At 38.2% G+C, this 24,519-nt stretch overlaps 1 protein-coding gene across 1 annotated transcript; it reads left to right on the forward strand.

Moving 5' to 3' along the window:
* The first annotated feature begins 14,975 nt into the window (after positions 1 to 14,975).
* LOC147638554 (epoxide hydrolase 2-like) lies at positions 14,976 to 17,259 on the forward strand. The gene is made up of 5 exons (XM_086795968.1): positions 14,976 to 15,126; positions 15,308 to 15,519; positions 15,695 to 15,877; positions 16,243 to 16,466; positions 16,651 to 17,259. The coding sequence occupies exons 1-5, from the start codon at positions 15,057 to 15,059 to the stop codon at positions 16,940 to 16,942; spliced, it is 981 nt and encodes a 326-aa protein (XP_086652094.1). The 5' UTR covers positions 14,976 to 15,056; the 3' UTR covers positions 16,943 to 17,259.
* Positions 17,260 to 24,519: the final 7,260 nt, after the last annotated feature.

The raw sequence follows: 24,519 nt of genomic DNA on the forward strand, positions 1-24,519 counted from the left end.
AAATTTCACTTTTGATAAATACTCATAATTTGAATTATGCCAAAAATTCTTCTTTTACCATTTAATTACTTGGATCTCAAATATCATGGGAATTTCTCTTTTTTCATAAAAATAAATTTACCAAAAATTTCTCTTTTACCATTTATCAATTAATTATGCATAATTACAAAAAAATTATTTCTCATGAATATGATGAAAATCATTCTTTTTGCATAGGATATCCAATCCTAGAATATGGTAGGAAGTCCTCTTTTAGCATTATGCATAAAAATAAGATATGTATTATTTTCTAAAAATTTTACCATAGCTTTGCTACTGCTGCTGCTATTACTGATAATTCTCAATTTTTTCTAAAAGAATAAAAGCTTGTAATGAAAATATGATAGTAGTTCCTCTTTTATGCTTAAAATCAAACCATGAATTTAAATCATAATTTTAACCATAAAATTAAACATAAGTATGATTATCCCACTAGATTAAGCTAATTTCAACATTCCTCTTTTCCCAAATTGTTAGGATAATCCATTTCTCATTTAGAATGAATTAGAGTAGTTTTCAACTACTCATAAACAATCTAAAAGAATTTACCATTATTTTAATAGTACAAAATCATGAAAATATCATTTTCTTAATCTCTAGCTTATCAAGCCTAGAGTTTAGCTTTGAATTAAGAGAATATCATTGTTGAGAAGCATCCTTTTTCAAGGGATTTAGCCATAAAGATGGCTATTCTTTAGAGAGAGAGATTTACTTAAAGAAAGCATTACAAAGAAGAATAAATATTAACTTTCTCTTAATTAAACATTAAGACTTTAAGAAAAATATTGATTTGAATTAAAACAATCATTTAGAAAGCTTCTCAAGCTTGAGAGGGGTTGAGAAGAAGAAAGTTATTGAGAAAATTAGAAAAAACCATAAAATTTTGATTTTACCTCCAAGTTTAGCTTATTTCTCTAATTGCAATGAAGCCCCTGACCAATCAATTGGTCCACCAAGAGGCGAAGAGTAACTCCAAGAGTTTTTGTAAAGAGAGAGAGAGAGCTCCAAGCTCCTAAGAGAGCGGAAAATTTAAGGGATAATAGAAAATATGATTATTTTAATATAATACTGGCATGGTATAGCTCCAATATGAATATACAAAGGAATGAGGGTCTATGTATAGGTGAGGGAGGCCACTAACCAAGTCCAACTGGGTTCTAGAATCTTCCAAGTTCAGTTTGACTCAATTTGGATAAGATTTGAACTAGTTTGGCTCCCTTTTTATTTGGTTTGATCCAGAAGAGAGGAGAGATAAAAATATCACATTTTTTTTAAATTTAAAACCCTTCCACACATGTGAAAAAGGTTCCTACCTCAAGAGTCTCCCTTTCCTTACCAAGGTGTCAAAAATGCATCATTATTCTAAAATATCTCCTTTTTTTAGTAATATCTCATAATTTTTAACTAATAAACCTTGTACTCAATCAACTCTTCATCTTATGTGAGAATTTACTCATTTTTGGGTATTTTATTTTTTTCTTTTGGATTTATCTCATCCCAACACTTGGATTAATCTAATTGGCCCATTGGAACCTTAATTGGACCATAATCTAAAAATTTCTGAAAATGTAGACCCTTAGGCTAAGGTCCCTTATACACATTTTCAATTAATTCCTAATGCACATTGGAAAGTTCATTTTGAACTTCTATCTTAGGGGAATCCATTTTAGACACTAGGAGGATTTTTATATCCAAAGATATCTCAATTTTGGATTCTCTCTCTAGATATTTTCTCTCTTTAGGCCAAAACAGGGTAAAACAAGATCTTTCTTGTATTTCAAAGAGGGAAATAATAATAAAAACAGAAGGGGAGGTTCTTACACCTTTACTCCTCAAAAACTAGAGGGAGGAATCTTATAGGCTCTATGCATGAGCCTTATGTATGAGCCTTATGTATTAGGCTCTATGCATGAAGCCTTATGTATGAGCTTTATGTATGAGCCTTATGTATTAAGCTCCTCTATGCATGAGGCTTCATGCATGAGACTATATGCATGAGCTCTATCCATAAAGCTTAATGCATGTGCTTCATGCATGAGAATCTATGCATAAGTTTTATACATAAATCTTAATGCATAAGGCTTTATAAATAAAGCATTATGCATAAAGCTTTATTAAGCTCTATGCATGACCTTATGCATAAGCTTTCTGCATAAATAAAAACTTTGCTTATCTTAATGTTTATTTTGGCTAGGTTTAGGGTCTCTTCTCCAAAGAAGATTAACCGCGTAGAAGCCCTTCTCACAAGCATAAGAGGTAAGCCCCTTCACCTTGCTCTTTGTTATTTTTACACCTTTGGGTGTGCCGGGGATTTTTGTTCTTTGTTATTTTTACACCTTTATGCATGAGCTCTATGCATAAAGTTCAATGTATAAGCCTTATGCATAAAGGCTATATGCATGAGGCTTATGTATGAGCTTTATGCATTAGGTTTAATGAATGAGATCTATGCATAAAGCTCAATGCATAAGCCTTATGAATGAGCTCTATGCATGAGCTCAATGCATAAGCCTTATGCATAAAGACTCTAATGTATGAGTTATATACATGAGGCTTCATGTATGAGACTCTATGCATGAGGCGCTCTACATGAGGCTTCATGCACAAGCCTTTGTGCATGAGCTCTATGCATTAGAGTCTATGCATAAAGATCAATGCATAAGCATTATGAATTAATCTATATGCATTAATCTTTATGTATGAATTAAGCTATATGCATTAATATGCATAAGCTTTTTATGTAATGAATGCTCTCTGTGAGCTATGCTTTTATGTGTTTATGTAATGTTTTATGCATACACATGTGGCCATCACATGGGGTTCATTACCAATATACCAAGATTTTATATGGAGGGGAATCCTCTAGTGCCAACCCATACCCATAGATGACCCATATTTGCAATGTGTTTTAGAGGCACATGCGGCTTGGAACCACCTGAACTGTAGGTATAAGGCCGAGAAATTAGGTCACTCTCAGGCTTATCTCCTGTCTATTATGCACATGACACGTCAACTATCCCACAGTCTCACTAATATCCATGCTTTCCACGACCATTCCTACCCCTATCACTTCTACTTTGCCTACCCCTCATACTTTCACTTTCCCTACTCGCCCTTCAGCTCCTCCTAGTGCTAAGCGCATTCCTATCCCATGTACGGTGCCATCTCCCCACCATGTGGCATCCTCACAATGCCACTCAAGTGGTGATAGCTCGAGCGCTTCTCAGAGCTGTCGATGAACAAATAGTGGGGGAGGTGGGTGCGTGCGAATGTTTTGGGAGAGGTGCACGGTCACCTTCACCTATGGATGACAAGCGATGTGCCCCGGGGAGGGTGGGATGATTTACTATAAACTAGATGAGGAGGGCGGGCCTTATATGGATGACACGGGATGGAGGGTTTATTATACCTTCAGTCATTTAGTCAACCAAACATACAAATACGCCTTCACCAGGGATTTTATATTCACGTGATCACAAAATTTTTTTTGTTAATAACATGTGTGAACATGTTATTAACATGTTCACATGTTAACATGTTCACAAAAAAGCCGGTGGCAAGCGACCTGGTAACCGGGAAAAATCCCGCCGGGCTTTTGATATACCCCGGCGGGCCCGCCGAAAGGGCCCCCCGGGCCCATATATATAGAAAAATGTACCCCGCCGGGATAGGTGACGACCCCGCCGGGACCCGCCGGGCTTTTGATATACCCCGGCGGGCCCGCCGGGTTATATCAAAAGCCCGACGGGTCCCGGCGGGGTCGTCACCTATCCCGGCGGGGTACATTTTTCTATATATATGGGCCCGGGGGGCCCTTTGGGATTTCATTGCTGACAGCATACACAGGTAATAAAAACTTGTGTGTGTGTGTGTGTGTGTATGTGGGTGTGTTCGTGCGGGCAGCCGCCCACTGTCGCAATGCGCGGCAAGATGTGGGTGGTCCGCCACACGAGGGATGTGTGTGTGGGTGAGTTCGTGCAGGCAGCCGCCCATTGTCGCAATGCGCGGCAGGATTTGGGTGGCCCGCCACACGACTGGTGTGTGTGTGTAAGGCCATTCTTCGGAATGGTGCTTACCCTGGGGCACTTAGTCGGTAACGCGGCTAGTCTGTGTCCTATGGTAAGTATGGCATGCCGTAGCGGTACTAGTCGGTAACGCGGCAAGCATAGTATCGTTATGGCGATGTCACCTTCCCTTCCCTTCCCTTTGTCAAATGCGGACATATGGTCGGTAACGCGGCCAGTGTATGTTCGTATCCTATTGGTATTCCCATAGAATCGGGCGGCATTTTGTCGTTAACACGGCAAGTTGGTGTCGTCCGCTAGTGCATAAAATGTTTTTTGCATATTGCGGCATTTGATCGTTAACGCGGTCGAAAAAGTGTCGTAAATTTGCTTGCGTATTTCGGCATATGATCGTTAACGCGGTCGAATAAATGTCGTAAATTTGTTTGATTTGACTTGTATTGTTTTTATTGTATTTGATCCATGCGATACTTGGTTGCTAACGCGGCATTAGTATTTCATGGATCAAAGTTTACATCATATTGTCTAACCGTTTTATTTTATAATATCGTGATTCGTAACTCGAAAAATATGAATCTCTCTCTTCTTACCCCCCTCTCTCTCATGATACACTTCACAACTCTTTCTCTATCTCTCTCATGATTCACTTCACAACACGATAGATGTGTAGATAATGATTTTTTTTATTTCTCTTAAAATATACATAATTCTTAATAATTTCTTTTTTCTCCCTCTATTTACTTAAAAATTAAAACAATACATTATTTTTCTCTTTAGGAACTCCCAAAAACATTAAAAATGTGATTTAATGTTTCTTCTCTCTATCTGTCACAACTCTCTCTTCCTCTCCTCTCTCTCTCTCTCTCTCATGATACACTTCACAATTCTCTCTCTCTCTCTCGCAATGATACACTTCACAACTCTTTCTCTCTCTCCCTCATGATACACTTCACATCTCTCTCTTTCTCTCTCTCCCTCATGATACACTTCACATCTCTCTCTATCACGATAGGTATGTAGATGAGGAGTGCTTTAGGATTACAAAACATTATTTTTCTCTCTTTAGGAACTCACAAAACTATAAAAAATATCATTTAATGTTTCCTCTCTCTATCTGTCACACCTCTCTCTCTCTCTCTCATTCGATAATGTATACACTTCGTAAGTAATAATGCGCTTGTTGCGGTTGTCTCACGTTCGATAATGTATTGCATGATGTTGAGTTCGGTAATGTTGTTTGATATATTCTGTTTTTGTTTGATCATTGATAAGTAATGATACACTTATTGCTGTTTTCTCACGTTTGATGATGTATTGGATGATATTGAGTTCATTAAAATTATTTGATATTCCGTTTTTGTATGAACATTGACGATATTGATATACTTGTTGCTGTTCTCTCACGTCTGCTTGATGTTTATTTCAGTAATGTTTGATATTTTGTTTTTTTATGTTTAGTGTTATTTGCTAGATTTACGAAGACGATCAGCATGCTTTCTCCCGAAGAGCGCAAAATTGTTCTGCGAGCAATTCGCGTTGAAGCGGTCATCACAGTATCACAATGTACTGATGATGTCGTCAAGAAGATCAATGAGTCTGAGATACTCATGCGAGATCTCATAGACCAAATATGGGAAAATGCACAGCGTCGGCTTCGAAGCGGAGGCAACGCTGAGCTGCTAGATAGACAGAAGATAGTAGATTTCAACCATCAGCACATAACACGAACCATTTTGGGGAGCATGCGAGTAGCGTGCAGTGATCTTCGAGATGCTGCCCCGCCTGAAGCCAACATGCAACGTCTACAGTTATGGGACGTTGTATGGAGCGAGCAAAGGGCCAAGAGCAAGCGCATGAAGGCGTTGGATGCAGAGTCCCTCCCCAAAAGAGTGCGAATTGCCCAGGACGTCGCTGCAACGTCCAGTCAGGCAGATGCAAGTGGTACAAGTGTCATTAATCGTACCATCTACAATTCTATGTGCACACATCTTATTGGCATCCCGCACGAAGCTCTTCACGAAGGACGAACAATAGGCTCCGGTGTGTTTGGAATAGTAAAAGAGTATGCAATTAAAGGTATATCATTTTTACCGGAGCACATCACTTTTTGCGGAAAGCACTACAAAGGAGAAGGCAGCGCGAAGTTCGAGAGCTTCCAGGCAGAGCAGGGTATGCAAGTGCTACATCCATCGATTGTCCGATGCATTGCCTTTACAAAAGAGGCTCCTTGGATCACAATTTTCCCGTACTATAATGGCGGCGCTCTTGGTGATACTCTTCTGAAGGTTCCCTTCAGATTCAGTGAGTTCACCAGAGCCATTTTTCATTTGGATCGAGGATGGAGACAACCCCCGCCTGATAATATCCCTTTAGGTCATCTAGAACTTTCAAAAATAAAAGAGGTAGTAATAAACATGCCACATATTATGCATGCCATGGTGGAAGGTGTAGCGGCAGCACATATGGCAGGTATTGTACATACCGACCTACATCCTTTTAATGTAGTGTTGGATTATACAAAAGAGCTAAAGCCACGCATAGGTATTATCGATTGGGGGTTGCTGCTGAGAGCGCCCAAAAAACGGATGTCTCTCAATTTTGTTTTTGAAGCAGACAAGAACCCGGAGAAGGTGGCACAGGCAGTCTCCTACGCAGACAGAGAGCGAAATAAACGGCCGTGGATAGCCCCAGAGCTTTATGATCCATTTTTGGCAGATGCATACACTCCTGCATCTGATGTTTTTGCCTTGGGATATTTATTACAAACTTTATATGACTTTTGGAAGAAAGTGCAAGAGTTGTGGATGGATAATAGTTCCCATGACAAAGTTACCATGGATACTATTATTCATAGAGTCAAAAATTGGATGTTTCTGCCTAATCGCGATGAGCGAAAATCAATTTTGCAAGTAGTTGAATTTTTTAGGTCATTAAATACTGACCCTACGAGGGCACAACGTCCTCTTGTAGAGCTATCGGTGGCATTCACCCCGACTTTGTAATGATACAGTATCAAGAGATGAAGTTTCAGGAATTTGAAAATTTGATGTGTCCAATGTTTCAAAATTTTGTTTCTCTCTTCAAAATTTGATGTGTCCAATGTTTCAAAATTTTGTTTCTCTCTTCATTGAGTCTTTGCAATATCTCTCTCCTCTTCTGGTGTTTAAGTTTATGTTTTCTCTTCAAAATTTGATGTGCGAGCATTGTTTGAAGTGTTTTTGGAGTCAAGTGGATATTTCTCATCGAGTCTTTGCAATACATATCTCCTCTCGTTGTGTTTGACTTCAAGATTTTGAGAGCAATGGTCAATTTATCTTACGTTGATCTTTACAGTTCATTAAAATCCTAAAGTCGTTTACGTTCATGCAGATATGGAGCAGGCGTAAGCGAACGAGCATCAGGAGTTAGCCAAGAAGGCATACGAGAGAATGAAGGCCCTTGCACATGGCCTGACAGCCCGCGAAGCTACAAGAACAGCGTGCAGATTATCGAAATGGACAAATCCAACTTATGCCCAATGGAAAGACATAAACAAACGGGTAACCACAGAGATGATAAAGACAATATGGCCATGTCCAGATGGCGAGATAAAGAAGGGAAGATGGAAGATTTCTCGTTGCACTCACAATGATATCAAAACTAATGCCGAGTGCATTTTCTTGGAGGTGTACGGCCGTCCTCTCCATAACGCCGACGCTCCACTGTATTTTGCTAAAATGCTATATGCTCACTTTATACTGGAAACTCCAGTGGACTTCGCCTCCAGAGAGGCCACTGTCAACACCCACGACATACGTGAAGAGACAGTTACATTCACAAGAGAAGAACTTGCTCTCATGGTGGAGGGCGCCGGACTGGAGTTAAACCAGGTCAAAGAAAGCTTAGGGGCACAGCTAGCAGAGAAGGAGAAAGAAGCTGACCGATTAACTCAAGCGTCAACTCCTCCCCCGGCCAATAGAGGAATTCAAGAGCAGCTAACAAAGATCAGCCAAGACGTGCAGAGCATCTCTTCACGTATTGCTCCTGTGCGACAAGGAAACCACATCTCTCATTTTTTGATACATCCTGATCTTGTGGGAGTTTCTGCTGAGGCTACAAGTTCCTCCACCCCCCAATGTCCTGTATGTTACAAAGTATTCGATGGGTGGAGCGGCCAGTATATACTACCATGTGGACACTACTACCACTTAATATGTTTAGTGAGACAAATGCAAAATACTTCCACATGTGCATTGTGCAATGTCCCAATAAATCAAGGTATTTATACAGTGTTCGGCATGGCTAGCGAATATAAACCACCAGGACCTTTAGATGCAACTCCTAGTGCAATTCGTAATTTATTTCAAGATGAGAGCTAAGAAAAACAAATTCTACTTTTGTATTGATAATTTCTCCAAATATAATCATTTGTACAAGTACTTTTTATTAAATTAATGAAGTGACTTCTTCCTCTATGTCAGTATCTTGCTCCAAAATTCTTTCACCGTTTACTCTCTCGTCTGCTAAATTAAGCTCATCTAAGTCAATGTCTAAATTGTCTTCTATCTCAAGGGTGGTGCACAACGTACGTCCAACATCAAAGTTCTCGTCTACTACATCTTCACAATTGTACATCCATCTGGGCATATCTTCTTCATACTCTTCGCTTTCGATGTCTCGCAAGATCTTTTCATTGCAGTACATGTAAACAAGTTTATCTGCTCGATCTGCAAGAAGTCGATTGCGAATAGTACTATGAATATATTTATACATGCTCCAGTTTCTTTCTGAGCCTGAGTTTGAAGAGCACTGACTTAGAACCTTCATCGCAAGGTTGCGCAATAAAGCATAATGCTCACCACCATTCATCATCCACCACTTCCATGCAGGTTGCTCTTTAGCCATTTGTTGAACAAGGGAGTTGGAAAATAAACCCTCTTTCAACCGAAATGAGGTCATCTCCTTTATGCACTGTACACGATCATCATCATTATTATAGAAAGTGTTTACCACTTTATAAAAATCTTGCACCACCTCAACGTTGGACATCAAATCCATATTCCAATATTCAGGATCTAACATGTAAGCAGCACTGTGCAGTGGTGAATGCGCTCCAATCCATCTAGCATGAAAGTACTTCAACAGAACTTTTCTTTGTCTACTAGAGAATGGTACACGCCATTGCTTTTCCACCACTGAATGCTCTAATTTCTCAGGACACTCCAAACTCCGCTGGACAGTCCACCATTGCATCCATGCTTTTCCGAGATTAGGCGCTCTTTGATCAAGGCTTCGTACAGCATACATAACAGGCATCATTACATGGTATGCATCCATCACACTGTTCCACCAACTTCTTCTCGTAAGCGCTGCCTTCAAGACTTTGATTTTCTCTTTCACTTTTTCAAGTTGAGTGTTCTCCCAGTCATGAAATGCCATGCATGTAAATGTTTCACAAACTGCATCTTTATTTCTAAGAAGAGACTCAAAAGTGTAAAAGTGAGTGCAAAACCTAGTCTCCGCTGGAAGCTTTAACATAACTGACATGCGAGGTCGAAACATATCCAAAACTCTCTGTCTCTTGAGCATGAATTTCACAAGCTGGCGAGCAGTGTCGACGATTGAGGCAAACCATTTGGTATCATCAGATTTATACCAATCTTTTAATACAAGATTCAAACTATGAGTATTACAGCCTACCGGAAAAATATGTGGATATTGTCGCTGTAGGATTCTGGATGCATTTTTACAATTTTTTGCATTGTCCATGACGACTTGGACTACATTTTTGGCACCCACTTCCTCTATCTCACAGAGCTAATGACTTGAGCAATGTAAGCCCCAGTTTTGATTGAACCAGCTGAATCCACGGCACGGATGAAAGTCTCACCTCTAGGTGAAATAACCATTACATTAATTAATGGTTTTCTTTGCACATTAGACCATCCATCACTTACTATACTACATCCAGAAAGCTCTATATTGCTAAGAATTATTCTTTGTACACGTTCTTTTACCTGCGCATAACATTTCTCTAATAGATCATTTCGCATAGCATGGTACGTAGGCGGTGAAAACCCTGGTCCAAACTCACCAATTTTCTTCCATGCTCTCTTCCAATGCTCACTGTCCACCATCATCATAGCACTTCCAGAAAAGTAAATCGCTTCAGCAAGGACGAGTTGTGCATCATCGAGTCGACCTTGACGTAGGCTTTCTTGCAATGAAGTTTGACGCATGGGTATATTTCCTACGTCAAAGTTTTGCTTGCAAGAAGATGCACTGGGTAGATTACTTTCTGGCTGCATATTGCCGTTCGGGGTACAAGTAGGCGATGTAGCGGGAGTTTGATGATTAGAACAACAGTGTTCTTGCTGCCTTGATACATTAACGGTAGGAGTTTCATGTTTTCTTGAATCTTTCTTTTGAATTTCTTCTCTTATGCGTTTGGCCACTATAGGTGCAGAGGGGTGGGTACATGACTTTTTCTTCGGTCTGCCTAAAAAGTGTTCTCTTAGTCGAGGCGCCCCACCTGATTTTACTGCATGGCATAGCTTACACTCCCAATCTATGAATCGATCACCAACGTTAATTGCATATTGCCACTCTATCCCAGGTGCCTTTTTTTTCCTGCTATTTGAAATTTGGACTCTATTGGAGGTATCACTGGATCCAACATTGTCCTCCATCTCAACAAATAACCTATTCAACCAAGCATATAACAATGAATACACAAATGAAAAAACAACAAATCACTCACGTATAACAAAACATACATCTGCAGACAAAGTACTTCGAAACTATCTTGACAAATACAAAAGATCGTCACATAACACAAAACTATTTCAAACTATCTTGTAAGGTCTTACTACAAAACTACTTCGAAACTATCATGCACATTGCACCCCCAATGAAGGATGCCTTTTGTACCCAATTAAGGATACTTTACACAATCAAAGATCTATGCTTGCCCAATACTCTAGTATATGACAATAGACCTTCTCTAACATTCACAAAAAAAAAATCAAAGATCTATGCTTGCCCAATACTCTAGTATAGGACAATAGACCCTTGTCTACTCTAAACTATATCAAGTATCAAGAACCAATACAAGCCCCTAAGCAGGACTCTTGGCTCCATCAAACCATTCATAAAGCAGAATGAGGTAGATTACGTACGTGGCTCAAATGCAAAGCTGAATGACTCCAAATTTGTCCCTAAATCTCCGCAAGTATTAGCTACGAACCACACCCTGCCCCCAGTTCAAAGAACTAAGGACGAGTGGCCCAATAGCCTTAGGAGTGCCTACAAGAAAAGACGACAGCCCCTAAAATAAGGACGTTCTTCCCAAGAGGACACTTCTAGCAACTCGAGAGCTCTACAAGTACTTTGAGGAGAGATATCACGCCCCCAAAACAAGGACTATCTTCCCAAAAGTTGTACGATGGGTGTCGGGCAGTGTTTATATACAGAATAATACCCCGCCGGTGTTTTTTGTTTTTCCCGGCGGGCCCGCCGGGCTTCTATCATTCTAGGCGGGCCCGCCGGGAAAACTCTATATCCCGGCGGGCCCGCCGGGAATGATAGAAGCCCGGAGGTGTTACTGGAATAGTGGGTTCCGGCAGGTCATTTCTCAGGTCATGTGAATATACAATGTGATCACAAGTTTTAATATGTTAACAATAGGTTTTGTTAACGTGATCACGAAATTGTGAAGACGTTAATGAAATCCCTGGCCTTCACTAGGCAAGAAATTGTATTATAAAGATCCTTAATAATAGGAGGTCTCGTGCAAGGAGGTACACGAAAGAGGAAAAATAAATGCCTGCTAACTGCACCATTAAGGATTGGAAGAAGGGGAAGAAGGAAACAAGGGACGGTACTCAACACCCTTAACAAACGGTGATGCACACGAGTCAACTGCTACTGCTAAAGTATGGTATGATGAAGTATGGATTTGGAGGAAAGGTAGGATGGCTTGCATGATTTGTAAGTTTTTTCTTTGTCATTTTTCACTAAGTTTACTTCATGTGGCATCATGATTTTCATATCTCATGCATGTTGAAATTTAATGTAGGAAATGTTAATAGATTGACCCCCAACGTTGGGGAGAATAGGTACCGCAAGCACCACAACAAAGAGGACACTTCGGAGTGACTCAAAAGCCGTGGAGTCATCTGATTCACACTAAAACAGATATCCAACAAGCTTGGCATGGAAACTTGGTGAGATTCTAAACTTGATTTTTACCTATCACCCAACTTGTTTTGCCTGTTGTGGATAACATATTTGCATTGTATCACTATTTAACGCAGGAAGAAAAGGATGCTAAAGTGACATTGATGATGAAGGTGGTGGTGTATGTGATGAACATGCGAGCAAAGATGAAGATGAATATGAATATGAAGATGCACCACAATGAATTAATTTAATTAGTTCCTTCATCTTTATTCGTTTTTGGGATGTCAACACTTTATGTATTTTGTAACTTCGTATATAATTTGTAAGTAATAAAAACCATGACATTGTTGTTTTGTAAAATTTTTATGTGTTTCATGTGTTTTTTTAATGTTTTAAAGTGTTGTCTTAAAAAAAGTTTAAATTATGTGATTAAAAAAACGGGGATAGAATGGGTGACATGTGGGGACATGTGTCCCCACATATCTCACCCATTCTGACATGTCCCCACATATCCCATCCATTCTATCCCTGTTTGTTTTCAGACAGTAAGCGGATATAGTTGCAGCTATATGCATGATACATGCTGCTATAAGCCTGGCTATGTGCACAACTATAAGCCTGGCTATGTAATCCCGACTATAAGAGTGGTTATTTGCGTGGCTATAGCCGCGTGCCTGGTAGCTGCACATATAGCCACATGAATGTTTTTTTTTCCATTTTTAGATCCTTTGAAATTTTAACGACTCTTCACGTGGCTCTACTCTTTGTTTGTTGTAGTGTTTGCTACCACTTTGTATTTAAATTGTGAGGGATTAACTATGAAAGATGCATGGGGATCAATCTTTTGCAAGATGAGGTATTACACAAGATCTATGATGTTTAATTTTGTGTGGAATGCCTTGAGAAAATCATGCTTTGAATCTTTCTTGTTTATGCCTTCCTGATGATGAGTTTTGAGTAAATGGAGTTAAAAGTCCATGGACTTTATTTCATGGCCCGAAAGAAGTCAAGGATTTATGTTTTGTTCGCGCATTCTACCTATACACAAAAGTTTGCAATGCAAATTTCTTTTATAGTAGAAGTCTTTTTACCATTTTTAGTTACATTAACTATGTATGTTGATGCCAATAATAAAAGATGTGTAATCTGTACAGGCTGTAAAAGTTCATGATAGAGTAACTAATTTTTGAAGGCTGTTTGTAGCTTGGAAACGTCACTTATTGACCTATAACTGAACAGTAAAAAACAAATAAACCCTACATGGCGCTTTTACCAAAGACGGGCTTGTCGTCGTCGTCGTGATGACGACGGGGCCTTCTCAAGTTTCAGCGTACTCTTTCTTCTTATACTGCATTGAATCTTATTTATTATTTGTCATTTTTTTTCCACAGAACAAGAATATATTAAGAGAGGAGGAATTTACAACGTCCCATGAGGGTAGTCCATGGGGGGACCCATAAAATAGCTAAGCCAATAGGTGGCTTTAGCTACAATCCAAAAGCTCTCAAAGTTGAATATACATATCTGTACAAGAAAGGGATTGCTAAGAATAGCATAGAACCAGTGGACTGGGGATGAACCACCTATATACAAAGCAAATGACATGTATGAAAAGGTGTACTCCATCATGTGTCCCCCCTCTGGTTTATTCAGTGAACTAAGCCAGATGACAACCATAATGAAGCCTGCTGAAGGATTCCTTTTCCAAGCCTTGACACATGCTTGCCCTAGTTTTGGAGTTAGAAGACTTCAGCACTTTTCTTCACTTTCTCCACGGTTAATCCTGCCAGCAACCAGCTTTCGAACTTTCACCTCTAGCTTGGACTTGCTTTGTCAGCATGAGAATGCTGTTAAGAAATAGAAAGAAGTTGTGATTAGTTTTAATGCCAAAGGGGGAATCGGAGACCTATAACATGTCTCTCATCTCTTTACAAAGTCTGTTCTTGAGCTTTAATCTTTAAAGATTATTTTTCCTTCCATCGTAAAATATGTCTAAAATTATTGCAGCAACGTACACCCTCACCTTTTTTTCTTTCTTTCTTTCCAAGGAAATGGCTTTTATATTAAGAACTTAGAAAAGATATATATCAGTTGCACAAGAAGACAAGAAGCGGAAGACTCACACTCACATTGTGATCAGGGCATCGACAGCCTTACCTGCTTCTTGGGAGCCACAAGCAGCCTACAACCTGCTTCTTCTTGAGAAAGCCCGCAACCCATTAAATTTGTAACGTTTTGATTGGCTATTTCCTTAAAGCAGGGTTCGGGGGATGACGGTGCAGCATGCGACCTGCTACCTACCTACCTTGTCAACCTCGCTCTCTGCTCTCAAGGCTGGTTCGTTGTTCCCATGCGACCAGGCTCTTTATTTATTTGCCTAAAACTGGTGAGCTTACATGAGCTTCAATTCAATTAGCGGCCATGGTTGAAGCGAGCATCTAGCTTGGATATCAGATATCTTGGGAAAAATCTTCTTTTGTATTTGAGAACGAAAGATGGGATCTGATATGCACTTTACTAAATAGGGCTTGAGTGATGAGTTAGGTGATGTAATGATGATAAGGTGTAAAGCATTTTGATAAATACATACATATATATATACATATATATATATACACATATATATATATATGGGTCAAAAATAATAATAATGTATCTTTCCTAGACACACGGGAATTGTCACCCAAGAATCTCGAAACCTTCAAATTACATGTACCTCTAATTAAACTACACTAAACCTACATCGGTATTTCCTGCACACTCCAAGCTTCTCCTACAGCAGTACAATTTGTAGGCTGTTTCAACTGCAGCTGCTGCTAATACATCACCACCATGGAGGGTGTGAGCCATCGAACCATCACCACCAACGGCATCAACATGCACATCGCAGAAATGGGCTCAGGTTTGTATATTCCATCTAATCTCTCATTCATCAACAATTAATTAGAAGCCTAAACATGGGTCTAGCTGTGTCTAGATCTCCACATCCTGGCTGCTCTCATGACGTCGGGGAATGGATGTGCTCCATCTCTCCGGCAAGAATTTGGAGTGGCATTCATTTTAGTGGAATTTGTCGTGTGCAGGTCCAGTGGTGCTATTCCTTCATGGTTTTCCTGAGTGCTGGTACTCATGGCGCAAGCAGATGCGTGCGTTTGCCAGAGCAGGATATCATGCCATAGCTCCAGATTTGCGTGGTTATGGTGATACTCAGGCCCCAGAAGGTGTGGAAAAATACACTTTTTTGCATATCGTGGGTGATTTGATTGGCCTGCTCGACTTCTTGCAAGTCCAAAAGGTATGGAAGAAGCAACCAAGGCCCTTTGTTGACATGCATATGCCCATATTATGTACTATGCACCAAAAATGTTAGTACTTGGGATCGAGAAGCTGAATTATACATGAAGTAGCATGGGTTTACGTCGTAGGCTTTGGGAAGAAATCTTCCAACATGCTTCATTATTTTATTGCAGGCATTTGTGGTTGCCCATGATTGGGGTGCTATAATTGGCTGGTACCTATGCCTATTCCGCCCTGATAGAGTTATTGCACTTGCCAGTCTTGGTGTCCATTTCCTTCCACGGCACCCTGCGGGCAGCCTTGTGCAAAATTTAAGGTCCACGTATGGAGAAGAACATTATATGTGCAAATTTCAGGTACTAACAGCTGTTTATTAGCTTGAAAGTAAGAGTTAACAATTGAAGCTTATCATGGGGCCTTTGCCGCCCAAGCTGCTGATACCTACTAGAATAGAATGCCTTTCTCATCACACAAGGTGTGAGTTGTAACAAGACGGATAAGTATGCGAAGATTATAGGTTCATTGGCAGCCTAAGTAAAACCTTTAATTTTAAAAAAAAAAAGCAATGTTCCATCTTGGTGGGTTTAACATCTAGTGTTGCTTTTTGTACCCCACTGGACGCCGCATCTGTAAGTAATTATTTTTTAAACTAGGGTTTAATCCCATTGATCAATGTATATTAGTTCCTTGGTGGTCATAAATTTGATCGCTACTGTCCCAGGAGCCAGGAAAAGTAGAGGCAATGATCGCAAGAATGTCCTTAGAGCTGTTTTTCAAGAAATTGTTTTGCTCTCCACTGTCTCAAAACTTGGAGCTTTGGGAGGGAAGTACTGAGGAGCTGCCTCTTCCAGACTGGATATCAGAGGATGATGTTGCATTCTATGTCACTGCCTTCAAGAAAAATGGATTCACTCCTCCCCTCAATTACTACAGGGCGTTGGACCTGTAAGAGCCGCGCGCACACACACACACACACTTGTGAATCATAATAAGTGACTTTGTGTTTGTGTGCATATAGGAGACGACGCCACCTCATACTGTATTTAAATATAGAGTACTGTTTCACACCAAGGTTAGCTAGGTGTTAACGTACTACGCTGATATTGAGGAGTGTGATGTGGTGTTGCAGGTCCTGGGAACTCACGGCTCCATGGACAGGTAGCAAGGTGACGGTACCAACACTGTTCATTGTAGGAGACAAAGATATTGTGTATGGTTTTCCTGGTGCTAAAGAATACATACATGGAGGTGGGATGGGAGCCGATGTGCCCAATCTCAAGGATATTGTTGTGCTCGAAGGTGTCCAGCACTTCTTGCATGAAGAAAAACCAGCGGTAGTGAATGATCATGTCCTTGGATTTTTCAAGGGTTTTGGCAGTGCATGTGGTGGTACTACAGACTCTCAGCCTCAAGAGGCATGACTCATGAGGAGAAAGCATGGCATGGCATGGCATGGCACTATGTCGCTGGAAGGATAGAGAGGACCCAAAAGCGGTTGTTTTAATGGTGGGTGAAACATGATCTCTTTGACTCTGCTCTACTTTTTCTTAGAGGAACAACTTCCTTTTTCCATAGCTTTTATGGAAAACTGATGCGTGAGCCGTGCTTGGCATGTCTAAAATTTTCAGCTTGATATCTCTCAAATTCGTAGAGTAAAAGGAACCTACTCCTTCTCTAACCTCCACAAATTGCTTCCTCAACCTCCAAATTATTGCCGTGTGGTAGCTTCCGGAAACTCTTCCTTTATAGGAGATCTAAGAGACACCTAGACCCACCGGAGGGGTTATACTTCCTCCTCCTTCTTTGACCTAGTAATCTCTCTCATCTTTGTGTACATACTCACGGTCGTCAAACTTGATACACACACACACACACACACATAAAGATCACATAGAAGAAAGAAGACACGCGCACACACACACACACACATACATGCACATATATATACATATATACACACACATATATGTATCGATATACACACATATATATACATACATATATACACACACACATATATGTATCGATATACACACACATATATGTATCTACACACACACACACACACACACACATACAAATATATTCATATATACAATGTATACATACATACATACATACATACATACATACATACATATATATATATATATATATATACACACACATTATATACAATGTATATATATATATATATATACATTATATACAGCTCTTCTCTTCTCTCCTCTCTCTCTCTCTCTCTCTTCTCTGACTATAACAAACTAGATGCACCTTGCACACATTTGGGCTTTGGATCCATGTGTCTATGCATATTAAGGCAGTGAAGTATGTAAGATCCTAGTAGTGTTTTTTTTTTGTGTGGTAAAGTAATTTTCGAATCAGGTTACCCTCTTCATCATGCACCATGTTCGTTTGCTAGATCAGTTGTTTCATCTATGCTTGATGTGTATAGTCCCGTAACTATGTTGTGTGTACATTTTATTGTTATACATGAAAACCACATGTCATCTCAAATTTACACTCATCAATCATGTGATACATAGCTACAAGCTTGTTTGAGAATTCACTCACACATAGCTCATTAATACGTGAGAATTCACTCACATAGTCCATTAATACATGAGAATTCACTCACACACAGTCCATTAATACACTTTTTGCACTCCATCGTATATGTCACACTATTACACAAAACTTGTGGCTATAACTTTTCATGTGCCTCATAAAGATTTCACCTTCACCTAATTATCTTTACTAATAATCTTTGAAAATTAACCATGTTTAAAACCATACAATTTGTATATTTAAAACCATAGAATTTGACATTATCATTGAAGCTTACATTTATTAATGTTACGATACTCAATCACATGGTTGATATATTGAGTGTAAGAGACCATTTGTACTTTTTATTTAGTCTAAATATGTCAATATGAAATTTATGTATTAAGTGTAAGGTGCATCCATTTATATGGTAGTGATGTGTGGATGTGAAGTAATAATAGATTGGGACACTTTTCCTTTCTTAGGAGGTTTTCTCTCTTGAGTATGTGATAGGGATCGATGAAAAAAAAATATGGGAAGATGAGAAAAGATGGGGACTAATGTGAAAGGATGTGGAGTGATGAGAAAAGATGGAAATATTGTTAGAATTGTATTTGTATGTGAAATCTATTTTTAAATGACTATTTTATGTCAAGAATGTTAGAGACGCATGTTGATCGTCTTGTGAATGAGGTCGTGGAGACCTATCTGTTAAAGTTGTAACTGCTGGGACAGAGAGTCAACGGAGGACGTCTCGCGTAGCAAGGTCTCGGCCGAGGTCGGGGAAGATATTGGAACAAGGAGTAAGAGTTGTTTTCTGAATTTGAGCATGGATCTGGTTGGATGACCTTGCTGGTCCTCATCAATGGATGAGTCCATGGCTCTTTTATATGGATCCGTTGGTTGATCTTGCTGATCTTCAACGGAGATTCCCTTTTGATATGTGAATATATTGTCGGTTACTATGAACTAAGAACTATCGAAAAGGCCCTTGAGTGAACAGGTGGTGAGCATTTTGGTTGCCAATGATGTCATAGGTACACCGATGAAGGAATGATTGGAAATAAGGATTCAACCAGAGATTTTGAGGATTGTGATGAGTGACACAATGGTTTCATTAAATAATTGTTTTAAAGATAGCTGATGCTAAAAAAAAGGTAATTTCATATTGGGTGTGTAAGTAGTGTGACTAGTTTAAAGTTTGCATGAATAGTCGGCTAGGGAGCCTGGGAACTCTTTTTCTTGGTACTCGGGACAAAATTGAACCAAATTCTTAATTAGATCCCATCACTACAGTGATTGGATGGTTGGCTAACCCACGGGACTGGACTGATGGATCCCTAAATTGAGACTCAATTATGTTCTGGTTCGATAGATGAAATAAATCTCGGACAAAAATTATTCTATGGAAAAGAATCAACGGCTGTGCCTCTCAATGAGGAAAAAAGCATTGGTCTCTATGATCCAAGTACAATCTTTTTCTTGATTTGACTATGGGACTTACGGGTTCGGTCAAATCAGTTCAGTTAGTTAAGGCTTTTGACTACGTTAGAGAAAAGTTATCCTGGAGGAATCGCCCGTGCTTTCCGGGGGCAAGGGAAGTTTTTTCGGGTTCAGTTTTGGAAGAACCGATGGATTAGTCTCTTGTGTGCGGATATCCGTGGTGGGCGAGGCTCCGAGTGTGGGACCGAGTCCTACTATGCAAGAAGTGCTACTTTCCTTGCTAGCACCCCTGAATTCGTTGCACAATGGGGAGAGGGACCTCACAGCTGGTTATTAGAGCGAATTGGCTAATGAGGATCAACTGAGAAGCCAAAAATATCAAAAATTTATGAAGAAGCAGTAAAAGGTTGTAATTATGAAAAAAATTTGTACGAATTGATATTCAAACTGAAATTTGTAAATTGGTAATTAGGTCTTCAGATGGAAGTACCGCAATTGTATGGAATCCTTGACTTGCTTGAGGCCTAGACATGATGGTATTTACCTTTTAGGTTCAAGGACTGTGACTACTCATTTATACCGAGGGTATAACTACAGCTCTTTACTGGCAGTATATACGAGTAAATCTAAGATTTGAAATTATAAGCATTAATATGATCCAGACACGATGAATTCGAATGTGGTTGATATGATCCAGACACGATAAATTCGAATGTGGTTGATATGATTTTAAATTCTAGTTGAGAACTGATGAGTTGATTTGGATTCTGATTGAAAAATGAAGATTCTTGAATTTTGGTTGAAATGTAATAAACTAAGCAAAATCACAACTATGAGATTAGTAGATATTGTGCTGGCAGATTGCTACTGTTAACACTTGACCTAGTGGATCAAGTTAAGGGACGTCAAATTAAAAATCTGTATAATTGAAAATTTTCATGAAGGACTATCCAAATAGAAAATTCGGTCTAATGGACCATTATTGTGATAAGGATTTGAATGTTACAATCTGAGTGAATTATTATTTGATGATGAGTTTTATATAAGGGATCTTTATCCCAGGATTCTATTGGGTTCACCAGACTATAAGGAATCCTAGAATCAGTTGGATCTTAAGGAAAAGAGTTCTACTCTAATTTTGCGAGATGACATCTCGCGTTTTTTAAGTGGGATAGGATGTAAGATTCCTCCCTCTGGCTTTTGAGGTGTCATCCATACATCCATCCACATCAATCCACATCATCTATACATCCATTCACGTTAATCTACATTACCCACACATTAATTTACATCATCCATACATCCATCCACATCCACATTAATCCACATTATCCACTCATCCATCCACATCAATCCACATTACCCATACATCAATCCACATTACCCACTCATCCATCCACATCAATCCACATTATCCACACATCAATCCACATCATCCATATATCCATTCACGTCAATCCACATTACCCACACATCAATCCACATCATCCATACATCCATCCACATCCATCCACATCATCCATATATCCATCCACATCAATCCACATTACCCACACATCAATCCATATTATCCACTCATCCATCCACATCAATCCACATTATCCACACATCAATCCACATTATCCATACATCCATTCACGTCAATCCACATTACCCACACATCAATCCACATTACCCACACATCAATCCACATCATTCATACATTCATCCACATCAATCCACATTATCCACTCATCCATCCACATTAATCCACATTACCCACACATCAATCCACATTCATTTCATAAGTATTCCCATTCTCATCTAATCACATCTTTTTCTACCTCATCACTTATTTTCTCATTTATCCTCATCAGATCACATCTACTTGATCCCAATTCACATGTTATCACATTCATTCATATCTTATATCATTCATTTACATCTTAATTCACATGACATCACATCCCATCTATTCATTCACATTTATCTGATTCGCATCACATATCATCACATCTATTACCTTTCATTCTCATCGCTTCTATTCTCATCACATCCATCCATCCATTCTTTCCCATCTATCTGATTTGCATTACATCTCATTACATCTATTTACCTCTCATTCTCATCACTTCTATTCTCATCACATCCATCCATCCATTCATTCCCATCTATCTGATTCATATCACATCTTATCACATCTATTTATAGAATGTAAAAGAATTTTTATTTTTTATATAAAGATTATTTACGCATCTATTTATGCATAAGAACAACTTCAGTGAAAAATAACACTTTTATAAAAATTCGTTTATGCATCTATTTATGTATAAATTCAATTTTAAGGAGAATAACACTTTCGAAATAAAAATAAATCTTTTATACATCTTTCTATGCATAAATTCAATTTTAATGAGAATAACTCTTTTGAAATAAAAATAAATTTTTTTATGCATCTTTTTATGCATAAAATCAAAATTGATGTGAGAATAACTCTTTTGAAATAAAAATGAATTTCTTTATGCATCTTTCTATTAATAAAATTAAAATTTGATGAAAGTAATGCTTTTAAAAAAATCTTTTATCCATAAATTTAATTTTAATGAAAGTAACACTTTTATAATTAAAAAAATTTTATATGCATCTATTTATGCATAAAAATCAGTTTTGATGAAAGTAACACTTTTATAATCAAAATATTCTCAATATGCATCTTTCTATGCATAGAAAATAATTTTAATAAAAATAATATTTTTATTATAAAAATATTTTTAATATACATTTTTCTATACATAGAATAAAAATTACACTTTTAGAATACACAAGCGGTGGGGATTACTCTTTTTGAATAATAAAAGATAAAACTTTTAGAATATACAAGCAGTGGGGATTACTCTTTTTGAATAATAAAAGATAAAACTTATTTCACAAAATCCAAGAAAATTTTATCATAACCTCCTTTGTATGGTTGATCATTTTTTAATTTTTTTTATTCTCAAGTTACTTAAAAATTATCCCAAATGGTTTAGAGCATTCTAAACCAATCAAATTTCACGTTTTAAAGAGAAACAATATGAAAAGTTTAATTCTAACAATTTGGTTACACATCTAGGATAAAGAAAGGCTAAATTCAAGAATAAAGAGGGGGAAAGCCTTTCTAACAAGGCATAGCACCATTTTTCATTTTAAAGAAATCAAAAATTAGAAAACCATTAAATAGAATGAAGAAAAAGTATGATTTCTAGCCTACATGAATTTTTGTGAGCTTTCCTTTGGCTTGATGGTTTGAGGGATCTACTCTTGTTTGTAACAAGAGTGGCCACCAATTCTTTTGAAGAGGAAATGGTCAAAAACTAATGAATTATCAATAAATTCACTGTTTTTGGCTCTAGGGAGAGGAGTAGAGTAACAGTGCATAAAACACTATTAACCATTTACAAAGAGGGAGGCTTCATTTATAGGAAAAATTGAGCCTCTAACCAAGCAAACTGATTCTAGAATTTTTCAGATTAGTTTGGTCAATTTTTTACCATTTTTAGGTCAGTTTAGCTTACTTTTTGGATCTAGTTGAAGCAGAAGAGAGGAGGGATCAAAATATCTCATTATTTGTGAGTTTAAGACTTAACCACACATGTGAAATAGGCGCCTCCTTCATGAGGAGAATTTTCCCACACTGAGGTCAAAATGCATCATTTCTTTTAAATATCTCTTCTTTTTTAACTAATAACCTTGTCCTTATTAGTCAACTCTTCATCTTATGTGAGTATTTACTCATTTTTGGGGGGATTTTCTTTTATTCTTCAATTTATCTCCTCCCTAAATTTGGATTAATCTAATTGGTCCATAGGAACCTTAATTCAAAAATTTCAAAAAATCTGGACCCTTAGGCTAAGGTCTTTTTTACATGATTTCAATTTATATCAATTGCACATTGGAAATTTCTTTTTGAATATCTGTTTAAAGAGAAACCATTTTAGACACTAGGAGGATTTTTATATCCACAAATATCTCAATTTTGAATTACCTCCCTCTAGACATTTTCTCTCTAGGTCAAAACAGGGTGTAAAACAAGATTTTTCTTTTATTTCAGAGAGCGAAATAATTATAAGATCAGAAGGGGAGGTTCTTACACCTGCACATCCCAAAAGCCAGAGGAAGGAATCTTACATCTTATCCCACTTTAAAAATGCGAGATGTCCTCATCTCGCAAAATTAGAGGAGAACTCTTTTCCTTAAGATATCCAATTGATTCTAGGGTTCCTTATAGTTTGGTGAACCCAACGGAACCCTGGGATAAAGATCCCTTATATAAAACTCATCATCAGATAATAATTCACGTAGATCGTAACATTCAAATCCTTATCACAATAATGGTCCATTAGATCGAATTTTCTATCTGAACAGTCCTTCATGGAAATTTTTAATTATACAGATTTTTAATTTGACGTCCCTTAACTTGATCCACTGGGTCAAGTGTTAACAGTAGCAATCTGTCCCAACATAATCCACTAATCTCATAGTGATTTGCTGAAGTCATTAACGTCATTCCAGCTACGAACATCATCACAGGGACTCGTCTCATTCATCCTCATTGTAGTTTTGCTAAGTTTATTACATTTAAACCAAAGTTCAGGAATCTTCATTTTTCAATCAAAATCCAAATCAACTCATCAGTTCTCAACCAAAATTTAAAACCAAATCAACTCATCAGTTCTCATCAGTTCTCAATCAAAATTTAAAATCATATCAACCACATTCAAATTCATCGTCTGCATAGTATTAATGCTTATAATTTCAAGTCTTAGATTTACTCTCGTATATACTGCTAGTAAAGAGCTGCAATTATAACCTCGGTGTATACGGGTAGTCATGGTCCTTGGAACTATAAGGTAAATACCATCATGTCTAGGCCTCAAGCAAGTCAGGGATTCCATACAATTGTGGTACTTCCATCTAAAGACCCAATTATCAATTTATGAATTTCAGTTTGAATATCAATTCATATGAATTTTTTCACACAGTTACAATC

This window comes from Cibotium barometz, chromosome 5 (assembly GCF_041138505.1).
Source record: "Cibotium barometz isolate CiBa-2024 chromosome 5, ASM4113850v1, whole genome shotgun sequence".
Lineage (NCBI taxonomy): Eukaryota > Viridiplantae > Streptophyta > Polypodiopsida > Cyatheales > Cibotiaceae > Cibotium > Cibotium barometz.